General features: G+C 37.3%; 1 protein-coding gene across 2 annotated transcripts in view; it reads left to right on the top strand.

Moving 5' to 3' along the window:
• The window catches only part of LOC145981978 (uncharacterized), a 69,508-nt gene extending 57,261 nt beyond the window's left edge, over positions 1 to 12,247 (top strand). For both annotated transcript variants that reach the window (XM_083115493.1, XM_083115492.1), the window contains 3 exons: positions 6,187 to 6,423; positions 8,017 to 8,190; positions 9,837 to 12,247. In XM_083115493.1, the coding sequence (XP_082971619.1) occupies positions 6,187 to 6,423; positions 8,017 to 8,190; positions 9,837 to 9,968 (543 nt within the window). In that variant the 3' untranslated portion in view covers positions 9,969 to 12,247. The remainder of the gene's footprint in view (positions 1 to 6,186; positions 6,424 to 8,016; positions 8,191 to 9,836) is intronic.
• The last annotated feature ends 3,954 nt before the right edge of the window (positions 12,248 to 16,201 follow it).

The raw sequence follows: 16,201 nt of genomic DNA, 5'->3' as shown, positions 1-16,201 counted from the left end.
ACGTGCCACAGCTCTAGCACTGGTTGCAGAAGTTGAGGCATGTGCTGCACGGTCAGCTACAGCTACAGCAACTTCGTCCACAACTTCCACGGGGATGGGCCGCCTTCTTCTCCCTGGTGCAACACCCAATTCACCTGTTTCCTCGAATTTCTTCATCATCTTCTTCAGCCCATTAATTGACATGGGCCCTCTTCTCAGCCCTTTCTGTTGGCGATATTTCCGCAGTGCAGCGTTACTATTGCTCCCATTCTGGTAAAACAACTTCACTAGCAGTGCACGATCTTTCTTCGCAATAGCCATTGCTTTTTACACGGGAAAAATCAAACTTTTAATGTTCGGCGAACATTCACATCACTAAAGGAAAAAAAAAGCAACAAGCGTCACCAACAACAACCAGGGAGCTCACACAATGGTTAGGCAATGTCACCGACTTTGACGTCAGAGTTATGGAAAATTCCACGTTTTGACTGCTTACAGTGCCATTTTTTACCCTGGTGGCGAGAATTGGAACTATTTTTTTTTTTTTTTGCATAATTCGCGAGCGCATTGCTTCATTATCATATCTATGAAGTTTCAGACTGCTACTCTCATTACAGCCCGTGCTGTACCACTCTGAACACCGTCACTTTAATTATAACCACCTGGTACTTTGAATAATAAACAGGCAATGTTCAATTATTTTGTTTCCATTTCACAATATAAAATCAGTCTCATTACTTAATTGTCGGACTGTGTAAGTAATGTTCTGTTTTCTTGAAATGCTTCACTGGATCTATGGCCAAGTGCATTAAGTGGTCACTTTTGACTGCTAAAGTTCTCAGGTTCAAGTTCCAATTATTTTACAAATAGATCCTAATTATGAATCACGATGGTAATATACTCAATAAAATAATACATTAACGCCTTAAGTGTGGAATTTGTTGAACAAGTCGCTACTGGAAAATGTAGATTTTTTCATCAAATTCAGTTGAACAACTTTACTGGCACCTAATTTTTCCCTTCTTCTTCTTTCTTTTCATCTTCCTTTTCCTCTCTTGCTACTATTTTTTGTTTCTACTATGGCTATCTCACCAAATGTCTGTGTGACTATATACGCCACAGTAAATTGAATATAGTTGAAACAAACATAAGCATATATATACGCCTTCCGCACTACAGCAGCACAATGCAAAGGGCATATATGTATGCCATCCACACTTAAGAGGTTAAACCACTGTCATAACTTACATATAAGCCCTGGGCATGTGTGTTCTTTGCAAGTTCCTTCATGAACTTCATCTAATCATCACTCATCATCACAATTAGCCACAAGTGGGAGAAAAACAATGTAGAATAACAAAAATACAAATACATGTCTTGCAGTACTTTCAAATTGCTCGCACTTTATTACTATTTTGTTTATATGACTAACTGCTTCTGTACCAGTATAAAAGTCTCGGAGAAGGTACAAGACACTAATTTTATAGCTGTACCATATGTGGCCACATAAATATTCGTGGCTGTATCTTTCTTTACAACAGAATTGAGTAAACTGCATCATGTTCTGTTTTTGTTGTTTCGATTTGTATCTGCATGTCAAAAGACAATTAATAGATTTCTAATATTTGTCTAAAGGAGTGGATTATTATTGTAGAATGGTAATTATTGAATATTACCCAATATATCAACAAAGCCTTTATTTTTGGAATGCTGGAAATGCAATTGTGATCCGTTGTACTAAACAGTTCATCCACTTAGAATGCAAATTTGTCCAAATTGTTAGTTTTCAGGAGTGGTAAAAGTTTGGATATAAGCAAAAACATGCTCAAAATATCAATATATATATTGGGTGTTATGTAAGAAACATTTACATTCTAAATGGACCATAGAAAAAAATATATCAGAATTATGTACGTGAAGTTTCATGTTTTCGCGATGCAGAATTTGACTGATTAATTTCAAAGGCTCACTACCTTCGTTCACTAAGGGTACAGCATAGATGCACAGATGCCATACCCTTAGTGAATGAAGACAGTGAGCCTCGAAGAAAAAACTTTCCAATTGTGTGTAACGTTCTGTTTGCCGTGACTATTAAATGGACAAGGTAAGACACCAAAATATAAATTTAGGGAGGTCCGGGATCTCGAGACTTCGGCAATAGCAACAGAAACACACAAAACCGCTGGTTGGAGGTTTTAACCATGTGGTTCATGATACCTCAAGGTTTAACAAGGAAGTATTGGGAAATCATGTGCATGGGCACAAGTGTCACCCACCCCTCCTTTTCTTCAATTTTTTGGTGCTTGTACAAGCACGTCAAAGATCAGTTACCATTTCGCTACCTGAAAAAGACATGTTTAAATCAAGTAAACTTTCCAACCTGCGTAAACGCAACAACAACAAATATGCACATACGTTCGCAGATGGTGCGTAATTTACATCTATCACAAAATGCTCCAACTTACTACTCTTAACTTACTGTTGGGAGGGGAGTTTATTCCAAAAGTCAAATGATGTACACATATATTTTCATTAATACTTTAGCAATTTTTATTCACTTCGATGTTTTATAACACATCTCAATATTTTATTTTATTTTATGTGTGTAACAATTTATAACGACCTAATTGAAACAACTTACGCTTAGACAAGGCTTGGCGTATACTTAATTTAACTAGTACCACATTATTATTAGAAAGAAATTATTAACATCAAGAAGTCTTTGATCTCAATTTATGCTATCTAGCAGTCATTTAGAACCATATGAAACTTCAACATACATGCATATATTAATATGTTTCAGATGCGTCAACACGTCGTTTACTCTATCTTTTATGTAAGAATAGTAATAATAACATTTAATAAAATGCGAATGTATGTTTTTTGGCCATCAAAATTTACAACAATAATAATAATAATACGTACGTCCCCTGGTGAATTTTACAAAAATCTGCGATTCGTTTTAGAATCTTTGTTAAGTTTGTTCATTCTTACAATACCATTCTACTCATGTTTGATATCTTTATGTTAATTTATTAATCTTTATCAAGGCAAAATAGTCACTCGTGCAAGGAAGGAATTTGTGGGTATGTTAACAGACAAGGCTACTCTTGTATCACAACAACACGATTTTTCCACATAGAGATAAGTACAGTTACGTCAAATTATCATTCTATATTTATCACTTTATTATAGCAATCACGTTGACAAGAACTTGCGTGTTTCTCAGTTTGTTTTCTTTGATTTGTTCTCAGACGCAGTGTAATTACGTGAAATAAATCATTGCTTTTTTTTTTTTTTTTTTTTTTTTTGGCGGTGGCACAAATGCACATAAAGCACTGAGGATAATTATACGTAAAGGTTTGCTAAAGGTTTGCTATATTCTTTCTAATCGCGATTGATTAGTAATTCAAAGTACTTAGTTTGAAAACACTACCGTTCGTTTGTAACCCACACTAACAACAGGTTCAATTACGGTACCTTGTAATGCGAAGTTGGCAGAATCCTGGTGACAGTAATACACCGTTACTTCCTCGTCCAAATCTGAAAAATGTTGTCTTCGTGCTCAATCGTGGTAGAATCGTCGCCAATTCTGTTCCTTGGCAATCTGGCATTGTCCTTGCAGAATACGTATTCCTAGGCACTGGTGTTTGTATCTTTGGTTGATGAAATGATTAACTTGTCCCTTTTAATTCTTGCTCAATTGTACAGTCAAAAACACAAGTCAAAACTTAATGTTTTCTTTCAACTTACAAGACACAAGCAGGTTATGCATGTTCAAAAATAAATGGATGGTATTGCGAGTGCCGAAAAAGGCAACTACTTCGCAATCACCACATGCTTGCAAGCCACAGAGTATTATGGGAACAACCCACGTTACCGCTTGCTAATGCTAGGGACGTACTGTTGCGTGTTGAAGAACGGAGTCGAGACTGTCTGTCTGTTTCCGCTGGCATTTCGAGGAAACGTATTGCACCGCGTCACATGCCAGGTGGCGTGATTAAGCCACGGAAAAGGTAGCGAAGTATGAACTGCCCTCTATCGCGAATCCACGTAACTAATCAGTAAATACTTCGCGAACTTAGAGCGGACAGCCCATATCAACACGTAGGTGTTGAGATTGTAGCATTTTATGTTATAATTTATAGTAATAACACAAAGTTAATAGAAAATGCTACAAATCTCCCCTAACTGACCAAAAAAAATCACTTCCTTCTAGCATCACTCTATAGTATACACTACAGAAGCACCTTTACCAACGAGATTAACACTTAATACTCTGGCCATTATATACCTTAAAGATAGGAACTTTTACCAAATATAAAACTACCAAAATTCCAACACATTGAGTTCCTAATGTGAGACTCACACAAAATGTATGCATATACAGGGCTATTCTAAATGATCTTCCCGATTTCAAAGTTTAATATCTCACGTTTATGTAGTCACAATGACATGCAAATTATTTTAAATGAAAGAAAAACTCAAAAAGTTTTTTTTACATACATTCGTGTTATGTTCCACGTCACAGGTGCTCAATATGAGTGCCTTTTGTAATTCGGCACACATCAATCCGATAGTAAAATTCTTGCCACACTCTTCCCAACATCTTGGAGTCAATGGACGCAACTGCTTCTTGGATGCGTACTCGAGTTCAGGTAAGTTGTTAGGTAGGGGAGGCTCATACACTTGGTTTTTAACATAACCCCACAAAAAAGTTGCATGTGGTGATATCTGGTGAACGGGGGGGCCAAGGAAGCAGAACCTGAACCTTACGACTAGCTCGTCCTATCCATTGATTTGGTAACCTTTTGTTGAGTGCCCTCCTGACATCCCGGTGCCAATGTGGGGGCAATGTTCAATTATCTGCTTGCATGAACCGTTGATATTTTGGGGCTTCTGACGAAAGTCGCAAGCACCCGATCAACTGTTTCATCACTAACTCCTGGCCAGCCTGTTGATTTCCTCGTGCAGATACACCCACTCTCTTTAATTATGCCACTTCCGAATTGAGTGACCGCTTGGTGGATCTAACCCGAACTTCATCCTAAAACTTCGTTGGACACAAATAACTGACTGTTGTACATGAAATTCCAGGACACAAAATGCTCTCCTGTCTTCGTTTCCAGCCATCTGGATTTACTGTTACCCTAGCAGCAGAATGCGTAATTAAACATCAGCTTTGTCAGACACTAAAACTTTTTGAGTTTTTCTTTCATTTCAAATAATTTGCATGTCATTGTGACTAAATAAACGTGAGATATTAAACTTTGAAAATGGGAAGATCATTTAGAATAGCCCTGTATATATAATACCCTCCATTTGAGCAAAAGTACGAGAAGTGCAAAAGATGATATAAATAATTTTGCCAATCAAGTAAGATATTAGCAAAATGAGTAAAGAAAAATATGAAGATGATGATTGCAATCAATTTGATGAAATAGACAAAATATGAAGAAATTCGCACTTATAATATGAAACATTACTACCAATTGCACACAAATACACTTTATTACACAAGTTGTGCATAAGCTAAATGCTGAAAAACTGCTCGATTGTTTTACTCCAAAAAACATCGATCTTTGGGGTTTCTTAAGCCCAGTTATTATAACTGGGGTAAATGAATGGTATTTTCAAGGAAAGGGGGTTATTCTGAACCTTCACAAATGTCCGCTTGAAAATACATGAGTAAATAAAAATTTTGTATGGTAAACAAGTTATAGCACATGGTGCTTTGTATGCAAAATGGCTTGGGCATGTTGGTAACAACTTATTTTGTTCTGGATTGTGGCTTTAACATGATTTTAAGCTGTTTATTAAGGTTTTTAGGCATTACTCTTAACTTCCGCTAATATTTATACTACACAAAATGGCTTCCTGTCATTTTGGCATGGTAGCCTTGAGCCTTGCACTTGAATGGAATAGTGTGGTGCTTTGTTTGTATTTGGGAATGTATGGCCAATCCTTGATTAAACCATGTTTACTGCATTCATTATGAATCGGTATATTTACATTTTGGAGAGATAGAATATTTGCATTCTCTGTGGACAATTTATGTATATTGGAATCTGTTCAAAAAATTACCAGTGAATATGTCACAAGTGGTAACTTTCTTGCTTCATAACATCACTACACTAGAAATATTTCTTTTATGATCATAAGGACAATATTAATACGTAACATACCTCTATTATAACTTATTTACAGGAGAGGCCTTTCCAATCTGAAAAAGACCTTGCAGAAAAGTCTTGGGATATTAGTCCAATTTCTGATTCCCATAAAGCTGAACAGAGAGTACAAAGTGACAGTACAACAGATGTTTCAAACAAAGACGACTACAGAAGAAGCAAAGCTTATCCCAAAAGTCATGGTACCAAGCCAGAAGAGGCACCAATTCAGAAACGAAGAGATTATCGTGTGGAACTTAAAAATTACATTCAAGAGGTAAGGATATGGTACAAGGGAAAGTCACTAAATAACAGGAATTTTGTTCTAAAGTTCATGGGAAACTATGCACAACAAAAAAAATCATATTTTGGGATATAAAATGGCTCCTCAGCAAAAACCTATATGGGTGTCATGACTATTAAGCAGTAGCTCATACAAAAACTATCTGGAAGTTAGCAAAGAGAAAACTAAATATATGCTTCCAGGCCAAAACCAAGTGTTAGGTAATAATCAAAATCTAATTATTGATAACAACTCATTTGAACCATTTTCCAAATTCAAGTATTTAGGAGTAATACTAACAAATGAAAATGATATTAGAGAGTAAAATAAAAAGCAGGCTTAATTCAGGAAATGCATGTTATTTTTCTCTTCATAAACTTTTATCTTCTCGTATAATATCTAAGAAACTAAAAGTTAAAATATACAAAATAGGAATATTGCCTGTAGTATTATATGGAATCAAAACGTGGTCCCTTACATTGAAAGAGGAACGTAAATTAAGAGTGTTTGAAAGAGAAGGTTACATAATTTGTATTCATGTCCAGATATTATTAGAATGATTAGGTGGGCAGGCCATGTAGCACGAATGGGAGAGGAAAGAGGAGTTTACAGGATTCTTGTTGGGAAGTCTGATGGTAAGAGACCAGTAGGAAGGCCAAGACGGAGATGGAGAGATAACGTTGAGATGGACAAGGAAATCTGTAGGAATGGAAAAAAAGTGTAAAGATCTTGCTCAGGATAGGGACAGATGGAAGGCCTGTGTTGTTGCAACCATAAAACTTCAGGTTTAAGAAGGCTAGAGAGTTAGTTAGGCCATGTCTGAAAGATGCAAGACCGTACTTGAAGCGAGCATACTTCGAAAATGGTCTCCCGGTGCGGTCTTTAAGTCATTGGCTGGAAGTGTAAATCTTTCGAACTGCACTTCGACTGCAGCTCCAAATACTATCAGTAGACATAACCGAGGACACGTTGCTTTTTGATGTTTTTCACCACAGAAATCACATAGCATTTGCAAATGTTCTTATTCATACATTTCCACACATTAGAAGAACTGCAACAAACAACTTGCTGGCTTTCTACCTTTGCGATTTCAAACAAATGAACAAGAAGTCCACTTGTCACGTAACCAAGCCTGCAACTTGGCATACTCTGCCCTGTGATCTTGATGCCTCGTGAACTTGACACTATCGAACTACACTAGGTGACATTACTTCCATCAAGAACATACTTCAAGTCTTCACTTTGTACTTTTCTGACACAGCCATAGTTAGTTAGCTTATACATAAACAAAAAATCTGGCAAAACAAGAACTGTGTTAGTAACTCGGTAGAGCATTGGCACAGTATGCCAAGGGCCCAGGTTAACTCCTGGTTTCCCTGTTGTTTTTTTGTTGTTGTTCATATGTAAAGACCAGTATTTGTTACATAAATCTACAAGAAATAACCGAATCTATTATTTTCCATTTTATAAAGTTCCCTATAAAAGTTAATTGTTTGTATGGCATGGGAAATGTATGTTTTCATGAGCTTTATGAATTAAATGTAGTGAAACAACCACATTTGGCTGAAGCTTTTATGTTTCTTGTAGTTGCTAAGTCGCACACCTGGGGAGTTATTTGAATCTCATGAAGAAGACGGTTCCACTAAGGAGAGCTCTGCGAAGAAAGAAGAGGACCAGCTGCTCCAGAAACTCAGAGAAAAGAAAGAAATTCGTGAAGGCAATAGGAAAAACATTCCCAAGTGGCGAAGAGTGCCTGAATTGGTAAGTAGAATTCTGTTTACAGTTGCACAGCATAATTTGTGAAAGTAGAGATTCGGTCCTTAGATATACTGAGAAGTTCTACAAGCACGAGATTGGAAATTCATATTAAGCTATGGTTAGGTAGACCCTGGTCCTTAAGGGCTGTTGTGCCATGGGTTATTATTATTATTATTATTATGAACTACAGATAAATTCGGGTCCCCCGGTGGCATAGTTTCAAAGCTGTCACCTTGTAATCAGTGGATCTGATGGAGGCTCATAGTGATCCAACTTAAATTTGTACGTCCAGTCACAATTAACTCATCTGAGCATAAAGTTGAGCAAATATTGGTTCTGAAACTACAGTTACCAATTAAAAATACAAAGAATAGTCTGTCTGAAAATAAATAGTGCTGAGCCGATATTCAGTATATTGATATTGGAAAATATCTTCATCTGCTAGCTTTTATTTATCGGTGCTGGTCAATTCATTTTCTGCATTGTGTTCTTTTGTGACGTTCGAAAGAAAACCTGCAGCATTTTTGCAAAATTTGAAGTTTCCATTTATTTTACATCAGTATTATGTGAAGAACTGCATTTTGTGAGCACGTCAGATATCTTAATATTCTGATGTAATTCTTAAAATTTTGATGCTAATAATTGAAGTGGAATACTCAGCCTCTATTAACTAATGTTTGAACAACTTTTAATTGGGGCTGAGTTGATACCAATGTATCAGTATTGGTCAATACCAGTAGTAACATTATCAGAAATTATGGGTGGGATTTTGTTCAATATCGGATACTTTTCTGGCATTTTGGTCATTTGTGGGGTCAGCAAAATTGCCACACAACACTTTCGCGGAGACTAATTATCCTGGAAATTATGCAAAATTCAAAGTTTTCATTTTATTTGTTACCAATATTGTGTGGAAAAACTGTAGTTTGCCAAATTACTTCAACATAACTGTCCATGGTATAAAGTTTATGTGTACACTGTCATAATTTGTGAAAATTAGTGCATTTTGTTATAAGCAAACCAATAACAATTTATTGAATTTTCCATGCTTATAAATAATCATCTACTTTGTATGATGTACAAAGAACAATTCGTAAATATTAGGGATGGGCCGATATGAAATTTTCTGATACCGATAAAGTACCTATATTAAATTTAACGATACCGATATTCTACAGATCCGATATAAAATTCCAAACCTGAATGGTTCATTGACCTCCTTAATAAATGTGTTTCAAGGTGTCTGCAGTGCAAAAGAAGTTACATATTCAGACATTTGCTTTTTTAAAAGAAGTAGTATTATGGAGATTATCCATAAAAATTATAACAAAATGGCATAATTTGCACTAAATTATAAGATATTTATAGATATATTGGATCATTAAATAATCGGTATTTTTACCAATAAACCGATACAACGATATGCCTATATTGACCAATACGAAGAGAGTACCGATTAATCTGTCTCATCCCTAGTAAACATTCAGTGTAAAATATTAATTCTGATTATATTTTATTATGAGTACCATCAGTATTATTAGCCTTGAATTTTCGTGAATTTTGCCTTGAAAACTTGGAATTATACTTGAATTTTGTGTAGGTGTTAGAGTAGCCAATGTGGTACATTAGGAATTATGTTACATTTTCAGGAGCCACAGTGTTCATCACAGTGTGTTAAACAATATGTGCCACCTACCATTCCTGCATATGATGCATCAAAGGTAGCTTCTAGTCAAATCAACCCTAGAGAGCTGAGGCTAGGCAAGCCTCCTTGGAAGTAGAGCCTAGAGATGAAAAATTAAGTGTTTGGATTTTGTAAATATATAAGAGAATGCTATGCAGGAAAAAAGAGAGCACCAAGTGTTTTTTTTATAGATGAATTTATTGTTACGGAAAAATGCACAATTTTTTTTAGTGTGTATAGTTAAATTTATATTATTATATACTTATTATATTCTAAAGACAGAAATTTATTACTGTAAAAATATTAGCTTTACATTGATGGCATTATTATTTAAAATATATAATTTTTGTAATTTTTTTGTAGTAGATTTAAGACATTGATATGTGTATAAAAACAAAACTCATTTCCTATTTAAAGAAGTGCCAATACCAGAATTCATAACAGTGTTCTTACAAATAATATTTTATGCCTCAAAAATGATCTCTGCCTTGTATATATTTGTAAGCAAAACAAAGACAGATTTTTGTTAGGTTTTATTAAAGAAGCATTCAAGGAAAACTCTTATGAATTTTTTTGTTTGTGAAATCTTAACTTCTCTTTGCAAACATATATTTGTACTATGCATGTTGTGTGCGAATGTTTGATTCTTATGAAGTGAAAGGCCATTCAAGATACTTATTTAGATTGTAACTAGAAAAATCCACATATACCTCTGTATGCAGAAACATTGTTGATTTTCATTTTAAGATAAAAAAAAATAGGAAGAGAAAGATGATATACAGAAGGTCGATCCGCGTATGTGTGTCCAATTTTGGACTAGCACTTACCTTATGAAAATCCACGGGACCACCATCAGTTGGCCTCAATGTGATCACCGTGTGTCTTGGCAATAGCCCTGCACCGTAACTTCATTTGTAGGAGGCTACGATGAAGTACAGGAAGTGGAATCTTCTGCCATTTCTCCTGGCAGGCTTTCCACAGGCCCCGGAGAGTGGTGACACGATAAGAGGAAAGTGCCCGTTTCAGTAGACCAAACCCACACAAATCCATTGGACTCGCATCTGGTGATTTCACCAGTATATCGTGAAATGGAATAGCCCGAATGCTGGTGTCTGTCGCCATCTGTTGCAGAAAGTTCTGGGTAGCACGAGATGTATGTGATGAGACCTTAGACCGATAGGCCTCACTGAGGTAATGTTCACGGCTTTTAAAAACCTTCCGGAGGTTTAATTTCTCACACACGGTGCAGTTCACAGTTGACTGGGTGACATGAAGTCGTGTGGCCATCACACGTTGCATCGGGGGGTTTTCCTGTTGTGCCATTCGATGCAACTTCCAAGACACGGGTGGCATCACTGCAGTGCACGCTCACTTCCTCGTCCCCCTGGTGGGCGACTGAATAACTGGAACCTCGTGGTTTTTATGCCGCTTGATTATGTTCTTGATGGTCGTCGAACCCAAGGTTCATCCATGTTCTTTGCACTGTTTCCGAATTTTTGACACAGAATATTTGACGTGGAAAAGTGCAACTACGTAGCCCTCCCAAAAACGATTCACGATGCACACAACACACCTCGCGATAGTGCCACGATACTACAGGCTCTTACCATCCTCCCATGCTTTTAACTGCTTGGATCGGTCGATTCTGTGCACAGGGGTGACTGTTCAAAATCGGACACATATACGCAGATCGACCTTCTGTAATTTAGAGTAGTAATTGTGTTCTTTGTGATTGGGAGAACTTCTGAAGTGTATGGTGGTAAGATTGACATTATAATTACAAAATTGCAGGTGTGTATTGTATTAAAACCTTTGCAAGGCTCTTAAACTGCTGTACAAGAGAACAACTGTTCTTTTAGCATCATATGGTATTTGCCTAGTAACTTCAGGTTTTTATCTTGCAAAAAAAAGGAAAAGCTGAAAATTTGCCAAGTTTGTTGAAACCTTCCTATAAACCACACACTTTCCATTGTCTAGTGCTTGTACCCCTTTCACCTAATCTATCAGTATGTTTAGGGAGAACAGCTCTTCTCTCATCTTCCAGTAAAGAATTTCTCTTTCCCAATGGTAGAGATCAAACCTATGATATACCTGTGATTTTACTGCATTATTAATCAATTATGCATTATACAGGTGACAACTGCTGAGTGTCCAATTTGTGTGCGTTGGTTTAAAGAAAAAGTCGATATGCAACATAAAGTTCTGCTTTTGAAAAAGAAAAAATAACGTTAAATACAAAATCATGTAGTCACTTTCACGTAATTATCAAGTCACTTTTTTTTTGGACTGCTTCATTTTTCTGAAAATTCCCATTGCTTTGTTAACTCTCTTATCATATGCTTTCATTTACATAATACATAGCCGACCCTTCTGTCTGCTCCACAACTTTGTCTTCTTTAAAATCCCTTCAGCCGACTTCTGTGCCAGAGTAGTTAGCACAGCATGCTATGATGCCAGGGGTCCTGAAGTTGAATCCCAGCTTGAGCATGGATGATTTTTGTGAGTGTCATCAATTTCACTGTATCATCACTCATCTTCATCTTCCCAATTAGCAAAAGTGGCAGAAAAACCAAATAAAATTAACCAAGCCAATCAATCATCTGATGAAGAGAACATGTGCTATGAAATTCACAGTAAAAAAATGTGTTAATCTGCTTATAACAACTGTAAGATAAACAAGAAAAATATTTCCATTGTATTAGAAATAGGGTATGCAGTCACAGGTTTCTCATTGCTGATTAATAACTAACTACAGTCAACTCTCGATTCTACGACCCCGGGTATAACGACCCTCTCGAAGTAACGACCCTTTTCCCGGGAACCGTGAAAAATTTAGAAAAAAGTTGAAAAATTTGGGAAAAAGTTTAAAAAAATTGAAGGAAATCGGCCGAAAAATGCGTTGTTTTTTTTCACTCATTCCCTTCACGAGCGCTCTACCGCTCACAATTGGGTCTGAACTAAAAATAGACACCACTACACCATTTTGAGTGATATCCAATAGCACTTGACTTCTGCCCTTCCCTCCCTCAAGTGCACCAATGTTTCTCTGCACCCGACGGCCACTACCCAAGCCAGGCTTGTTTTGCCACTCTTGCTCTTGCTCTTGGATACGCGAGAAGAGAAGATCGAATGTGCTTCGATGTTATTTTAAATCGACCTTGACTTGTTTCCTTGTCCTAAGAGCTGCTGAAAACTTGGGGGGGGGGGAGTGAGCAGACCGAAATGACCGCTGGATTTGAAGTCTTTGCCATGTGTATGGCAGATCTCATCGATAAATACACCAGCTTGAGAGATAAGGTCGCAGGAAGGTTCCAAAATACAGACGCGTGGCACCTGGAAGTCTGTCCAGCTCTGACCTAGAGTTCAGAAGGTTCCGAGAACTTCCGGTAACCGCTTTAATTCAAAACGTGTTCTTTTTTCCCTGTAACACGTCATAAAAAAGCGAAACTGTTAGAGATAATCAAAACCACATAGGCCAACTAAACATCGTCAACCCGCTTAATGCATTGTCATCCAGGTTTCCATAAATGTTTACTTCGATCTTACGTTCATCATAATCCCACTTCATACGTTTTCCTAATTGTGTCGATGTCGTAATATCTGCCAAAAAATGTTCCGTTGGCTGACTGACTTCTCCCTCTTTTCCTGTCAGCAAACGTGGGGGGAGGGGCGATGCCGATTGTTTCAGCCACGATTTTCTTGCTCGTGTGAGCACACGGGTGGATTACAGGCGAGGGTGGAAGAGGACCCACCCCTATTCCTTTCCTTTGACGTCTGAAATGGGGCAACCAGTTCTGGATATATTCTTGAAAACGGACAAAAACCATAGAACAAGTAAAAAAAAAAAGTGCCCCCCTTTCGCTAGCTCATTCTCCGCCACTGGTGTGCACAGCAATGTTGATAATTGCAGAATTCAGGTCCTATTTTTTTAATGCTGTTGTCTGCATAGAAAATATTGCCCGTATTATTGTCTGTTGCATGGTAAAATGTAAAGCAAGGGTCATTTCTTTTTTCTTTACACTGCTGTTAAAAATTCCATCTTATTTTTCTGTTCCGCCACCTGTTGCTCGAACGTCCAGCCGGTCTCCTTGTTTTTACGCTGCACCTGGCGCCAGTGTTTTGTCTAGCGTCTGCAAAGCTCTTGCTTGCTGATAACAGCAATGACTCATGCAGCGCGGAGGAAAAGGTTGTTTTGAATCTCACAAAGCTGTTTTGATTTGACGATAACGAAATTCGATCTCCAGAAAGGAAAACAAGAGTTAAAACAACTTCATGTTCTGCGCCTTCTGTTCTGATAAGCAAAACTGTAAATTTAATTCGCATCAGCCTTTTCTTCAGAACCATTCAGGAAAAAAAAAATGTTAAATGTAGGAATGTTCGCTGAGACCGATTAAAAAGACATTATTCAAGGGGAAAACTTTTGAAGGAGTGGGTGTTCGACATCGAGAATAGTCCTAAATCCAACATTAAATCGTCCATTAATGTGAGAGTAAATAACGATCTACCATTTTGATACGTGAAAATGCGCAGTTTCATAAAGTTTTTTTAAAGTTCATTTTATGCTGATGGGCTAATCGGGACTAAATATACAGTTTAAAGTGAAATCCAATTCCAAAACCCGAATGATTACACAATGTAACAAAAAAATATATTTTTTTTGTTCCTGGATAATAATTGTTATTTCCTAATTCCTTGTGTTCCAAAAGTATGGAAAATGGCTATTATTCCTCATAAACTTTGTTTTTGTAGACAGGACAATGATGTTTTGAGACTTACCCTTTTCCAGTACACGTTTTTTCTTCATTATGAATAGAGAAGATAAATAACGTGTCATATTGCGTGCTGTAGCAATATACTGGTCTTCCCTATAACTGAAATGGACAGGTCTTGGCATTCTACCAGCAACAATAGTGCAAATCGAGCAGTTTGAAGCGGTTCATTGTCGTCCTAGCTGCCTAATTAGATACACGTTTACAATAGCATCAAGAGGCTGCAAGTATATGGCAGACTAATTTTGTTATGGCCATTTTATCAAGATAAGAGGAAATAAGTAATCTGTGAAAGCATCTGCTAAAATGTGTGAAGCATACAGAGCATATTTCGACATGTCTGTAGGGGAACAAGACAAAACCTGGGCACCTCATTTCACCTGCGAGAACTGCAAAAAAACTCTGGAAGGTAAGATGGAAAATTAAAATGTAAAATTTTAATAATTTCAATTATATATTATATATTTAGGGTTTTCTTGAAGAGGCCTAGAATGTTTTGTTTATTTTTGTCTTTTGCAAGATGGTACAGAGGAGAAAAGAGAGCCATGAAATTCGCTATCCCAAGAATTTGGCGGGAACCCACTGACCACTCAAGTAATTGCTACTTTTGCATGGTGGATCCTTCCAAACGTCGGGCTGGAAAGAATGTGCAACCTATTATATGTCCGGATATACCTTCGTCCATCGCCCCTGTGCCACATTGCCCTGAGTTTCCCGTGCCCACTCCTCCGGAGAGAAAGCTGCCCTCTTCAGATGAGAGTAGTAAGTCAGAGAGCGAGGAAGACATTGATCTTGATACTTACAATTTTCGAGCCGATTAGATCAAAAAGATCTTAACGACTTAATAAGAGATCTTGGTCTCACCAAGTCCAATGCAGAACTCTTGACGTCCAGGCTGAAGCAGTGGAATTTATTAGATGAAAGTGTGCAAATAACAGATCAGAGGAAGCGTCATCAAAGTTTTTCCAGTTTTTTCATAAGTCAAGATGGACTCTGCTTCATCCACAATGTCACCGCTCTGTTTGAAGCAATTGGAATTGACTTCAGTCCAAATGAGTGGCGCCTCTTTATTGACAGTTTGTCCAGAAGTCTTAAAGTCGTGCTTCTTCATAAAGGAAATACATACCCGTCTCTTCCACTAGCTCACTCAGTCCACCTCAAAGAAAATTACAACAGCATAAAGCGATTGCTAGATACCTTGAAATATGATGAGTATGGATGGGAAGTCATAGGAGACTTCAAAATCATAGGATTTCTAATGGGTCTCCAAGGCGGTTTAACCAAGTTTCCTTGTTATCTTTGCCTATGGGACAGCAGAGACACCAAAGCGCACTACAACACGAGATACTGACCACAGAGGACCGAGTTCTCTGTGGGATAAAACAACGTCAAGTGGGAGCCACTGGTAGACCCCTACAAGGTGCTAATGCCTCCACTCCATATTAAATTGGGCCTGATCAAACAATTTGTAAAAGCTTTAGATAAGGAGTCAGCAGCCTTCAAGTACCTTCAAGACTTCTTTCCTAACCTGTCTGATCCAAAGATCAAAGCCGGTGTCTTC

This window comes from Lepisma saccharinum, chromosome 30 (genome assembly GCF_977018435.1).
Source record: "Lepisma saccharinum chromosome 30, izLepSacc3.1, whole genome shotgun sequence".
Taxonomy (NCBI): Eukaryota; Metazoa; Arthropoda; class Insecta; order Zygentoma; family Lepismatidae; genus Lepisma; species Lepisma saccharinum.
The sequence above is the reverse complement of the archived record's forward strand: the minus strand, read 5'-3'. Positions and strand labels throughout refer to the sequence as shown.